Source organism: Rhagoletis pomonella, unplaced genomic scaffold (assembly GCF_013731165.1).
Source record: "Rhagoletis pomonella isolate Grant_MI unplaced genomic scaffold, Rhpom_1.0 Rhpom_scaffold_11759, whole genome shotgun sequence".
NCBI lineage: Eukaryota > Metazoa > Arthropoda > Insecta > Diptera > Tephritidae > Rhagoletis > Rhagoletis pomonella.
Window position 1 is genome coordinate 1 of NW_023470285.1, and position 4,986 is coordinate 4,986.

At 43.4% G+C, this 4,986-nt stretch overlaps 1 protein-coding gene across 1 annotated transcript; it reads right to left on the reverse strand.

Moving 5' to 3' along the window:
- Window positions 1-694: 694 nt before the first annotated feature.
- Window positions 695-4,721, reverse strand: LOC118756706 (the record flags this gene model as incomplete). The annotated part of the gene is made up of 1 exon (XM_036491454.1): window positions 695-4,721. A coding segment is annotated over exon 1 (4,027 nt), but the record flags the coding sequence as incomplete, so codon positions are not given.
- Between the last annotated feature and the right edge of the window lie 265 nt (window positions 4,722-4,986).

Below are 4,986 nucleotides of genomic sequence, written 5' to 3' on the forward strand. Positions count from 1 at the left end.
AATAGTGCTATCCACCTTTTTTCTCGTCGGCGTCCTATGGCTACAAAGAATGGACCACAGTAATCAACACCTGTGTACGTGAATGGCCGCACATAGGGTGTCAAACGGTCGAGTGGTAGCTGGCCCATAAGCGGCACGGCGGGCTTAGTAGTCCGGCGGATACAAACTGGACATTTCTTCTTGACGGCAGCTAATAGTGAATGGGGTCGTGGTATCCAAAATCTCTGGCGCATTTCGTTTATGGTGAGTCGGCTATTCTGGTGATGGTTCTTTCTGTGGAAGTGATCCATTATCAGTACTGCAAAATGATGGTTTCGAGGAATAATGATTGGGTGTCGCGCTGAATCAGGGAGACAGTACGCGGCATCGATTCTTCCATTTATTCGTAGTACTCCACTATCGTCTAGCTTTGGCGTTAACGGAAACAATGAACTGGTTTTTGGCAGGTATTCTTTGGCTTGTAACAAGGCAATTTCATGTTGATAAAACTCAAGTTGCACAGTGCGGCATAAATACTTCTCGGCGGTTTTCAATTCATCTGGCATTAGTTCACCTTGGCGACGTGTGTTTGATTTACAGTTGGTTATGAAACGTAAGACCCATGCATACACTCGAAGGAGCTTCATAAATGTCGAGTATTTTGAAATATTTATTATTAAAACGTTGTTTATGACAAACACTGCTGACTTTTTACATTCTATTTCTTCAGGAAGGTCAGAATGTACGGGCTCGGCCTCAATAGGCCATATATCTTCACTTTCGCGCAAAAATGAGGGACCTGTTATCCATCGAGAATTCGACGAACATTCTGGTGTTGACTTAAACTTTGTGGCTTCATCTGCCACATTTGCTGCTGTCGGAATCCAACGCCATTGGTTGATATTTGTGGTTGAAAGGATCTCAGAGATGCGGCTGGCGACAAATTGTTTAAAATCCCGTTTAGTGGAACGAATCCAAAGCAACACAGTTTTAGAGTCACTCCAATACGTTACACTGTGCATGCTTCGGTCTAGGCATCGCTCTACCGAAGTTCTTAGACGACTTCCTAATACTGCGGCTTGTAGTTCTAAGCGAGGTACAGTGGTTGCCCGTTTAGGGGCACATCTGGACTTGGCTGCGAGAAATGTGACGCTGACATCGTTCGCGTACTTCATCCGTAGATAAGCTACGGCAGCGTAGGCGGCTTCACTAGCGTCCACAAAGATGTGGAGTTGCAGCTCATCAGCTGAAGAGTAGATGGGCGAAAGACATCTAGGCACTGAAAAGTGCCTTATTTTGCGGAAGGCTTTCCACCATGAAAACCACTGTTCTCTTAAATTTATTGGTAAGGAATCATCCCAGTCTATCTGCTGCTTCCAGGTCTCTTGTAAAATCAACTTGACTATGACGGTGATGTTAGCAAGCAGGCCGAATGGGTCGTAAATGGCCATAGCGAGTCCCAACAGCTCTCGTTTTGTAGGTGAACGTTTACACTCTAACACTTCACGCGAAATCTTGCAAAATCTGAACTGAAACTCCAAAACATCGTCAGTAGAATTCCAATACATACCTAATACTTTATCAGTTTTAGGCTCATGTTCCATGCTAACAATGTCTGGAGGCGCCTCTGTTCCCTGATTCAATAGATTTTGTAGCTCCTTGCAGTTAGAGACGAAATTTCTCAAAAAGAATCCGGCTGCGGCATTTATGGTAATAGCTTCGTTTACGACTTCATTGGCTTCTTGAATACTATCAAAACTGGCGACCAGGTCATCCACATAGGTGTTTTCAACAACAGCTTTAACACCTCGTGGCATTTTCTCTTCAAAGCGGCTGGCGTTTAAATTCTTAATATATTCAGCACAACACGGTGAACAAACGGCTCCGAATATCATGGACGTCATGACATATACTTCAATTCGTTTGGACGGATCTCCATGTCTCCATAGGAAGCGTTGTGACTGTCTATCTTCAGGGCGAATCTTGACCTGAGAGAACATCTCTTGTATATCGCCTGCAACTGCAAGTGGGCGTTGGCGAAACTTGAACATAACTGACATCAGTGGCTGTGCGCGTTCTGGTCCTTTCATCAAAACAGAATTCAACGAAACATTCGACACGGATGCTGCTGCGTCAAATACTATACGCAGCTTTTGTGGCTTATTGTGATTTATCACCCCAAAATGTGGCAAATACCACCTCGATGGACCTACGTTCGACGACTCTTCATCAGTCAGCAACTGCGCATAACCCTTGTTAATATATTTATTTATTTCGGCTATATAGCTCTTAGCATACCCCGGATCTTTGGCCATTTTGTTTTCGACGTTTAGTAATCTCTTCTTGGCCATTTCATAACTACGTGGCAATTGAACTTGATCTTCGCACCACAATAACCCTACTTGGTAGCGATTCCCAATGTTTTTTGTTGTTTTGCAAAGAATCTCTCTAGATCTTAAGTCTTCTTTTGACTGAAGAGGAGTATCTGGCTTGTTTACTGCGAAACTGTCTAGACTGAAGTACTCTTCCACTAACCGGTGTAACTGCTGCGATGAAAATTGTTTACGGACGTGGAAAACGTTGGCTATAGGACCACTACCAACCTTTGTTGGCCCATAAACTACCCAACCCAACTTGGTGGCGATGGCGACAGGTTCATTAGGACCACAGCTAACCATTTCTTTGGCAACACACAAATGGCTGTTGTCTAACCCAATCAATAAAGAAGGTTTGACGGATGAATAATTGGCGATTGGCAAGTTTATAAGATTGCTATAATTATTTCGTTCAAAGGTTTGCGTTGGTAAATCCAATTGTTTGATAGTGTATACATTCTTCAACTGATATGATGTATTTCGACTCTCTGCACTTACTTGCAGGTTGAGTACACGCGATTTTTCTGTAATTTTCTTTTTATTGTACCACTGTAACGTGAGTGCCGTAGTACGGCCTTTGACCCCAAGGCTGTTGGCAATACTTTCTTCCAGAAGAGTTATTGAAGAACCCTCATCGATCATGGCATAAATCGCGAAGCTTCCGTTGGGTCCGGTTAACACCACAGGCAATATTTTAAACAAACATTCGTTTTGGTTTTCGCGGCAATTCAATAAATGCTCATTACTGTTGGTAGCAGACGATGTTGCGGGCTGAACAGTTGACGAGGGTTTAACAGATGTGACAGCCTGATGCAAGAGAGGGTGGTGCATACGCTTGCACTTGTCGACCCCACACTCATGCCTAGATCGACAATCACCCAAACCATGACCTCGTTGAAGGCATGCAAAGCACAGACGGTTGGCTTTCACCAGAGTCCACTTATTTTGCACATTAAGTTCCTTAAATTCTGGACATACCTTTAACTGATGACATTGCTTACACTTAATGCAACACAATGGTTGCTGATGTTGTTGAACAGGCTCTGGCTCATTATTGAGTAACACTCTTCTAGGAATATTTGAAGACTGACGACTTGAAGACGACTGCGTAACTGAACGCAAGGCTGTTGACGACGATGCCTGGCTACTTCGCTGTAACGATGACACTACAGAAGGCATTAGGCTGACAACCTTGGCAAGGTCACTCAACCAATCAGCAAAACTTTGTATATTCGGATATACTGACGCCCCTGCTGCACGACGACTCCATTCAAATTGTTTTGAAGCTGGCAATTTAAGGACTAATTCCTCCAACAACATTGGGTTCAGCAAGTGGTGCTCACAATTCGCTGATTTCAGAAAGGCGACAATATTGCGTACTTGGTTTGAGAAATCAACAATTTGTTCAAGACGACTTTCGGATATAACAGGATATCTTTGGATCTTCTGCATTTGTACCCGAATTAACAATTCAGGCCGACCAAAATTGAATTGTAGTTCTTCAATTACTTGCGCCACGTTGTCTGGAAAAACCAACAGCGACGAAACAACACGGCGAGCATCACCGTGCAGAGCTTTATGCAACCTCATCAAATTTTGGCGATTGTTATATCCAAATTCCCTTGTAGTATCACAGTAACTGGCTTTGAAAAGAGGCCAGTCCTCTGGGTTACCATCAAAGTTGGGTAGTGGATACAACCTGGCGGCTAAATTGTCAACATACGAAATTCGAGAAACATTTGATTGTTGAGGCAACTGTGGCGACGACGTGGTATGTGACTGGCCATATTGTAATGGTGGGGCTGGATACTGTACAGATGATTGTGTATGTTGCAATTGTGGGTCTGGATACTGTACAGACTGGGTATATTGCACTTGTGGGACTGTATACTGCACAGATGGCTGGGTATATTGGATTTGAGGCTGTGGAGTATTTAAAATATCCATGGCACAAGACGTAGAAATTAAAGACGGCGGTAGGCTGCTACTCTCAGTTGCAAACGACAAACTGACTGGAGTTGTGAAATTCGTTGACTGTGCTCCTGCGGCGACAAAGGTTGGAGCGGCGTTGAAGTTATTTCCTTGTGATTCCTCTGTGGATCGAACCACGTCGTTGTTGCTTATATCACACATTCTGAACTCTCTACGAATTTGCTGATTATCGCGGCGAATCTCATTAACAGACTCCTTTAGAGAATTAATACTTGCCAATAGAGATGCTAATTGATCCGGTGAAATTATACCACTCGCAGAATTTCCGGTATTTGCTGCCATCGCGTTATTTTCCACAAGTGTTGTGTTCAAGCTGTCTGAATTATCTGACATTTCTTCCTCTACTCCTTGCATATTATTTTTCTTTGCACTCATTTCGCTCTTCTTCGTTTTATTTCGTGTGTGCAATTGGCTCTTTAAATATGATGATGCAAAAGAGACAACTACTTTTCGCAATAACCGTCTAAGTTACTAACGAAATTGACGACAATTGATTTTGTTGGTTTGATTCGACTTACGAATTCTTATAAGAACTGAACGTATCTGCGACTGAGGCAACTGAATGAAAGCCTGCTAGGTTGTTGCTACTGATTCGAATGTGTGCAGCGCCTGCTTGGCGGCTGCGGCTGATATGGCTTGC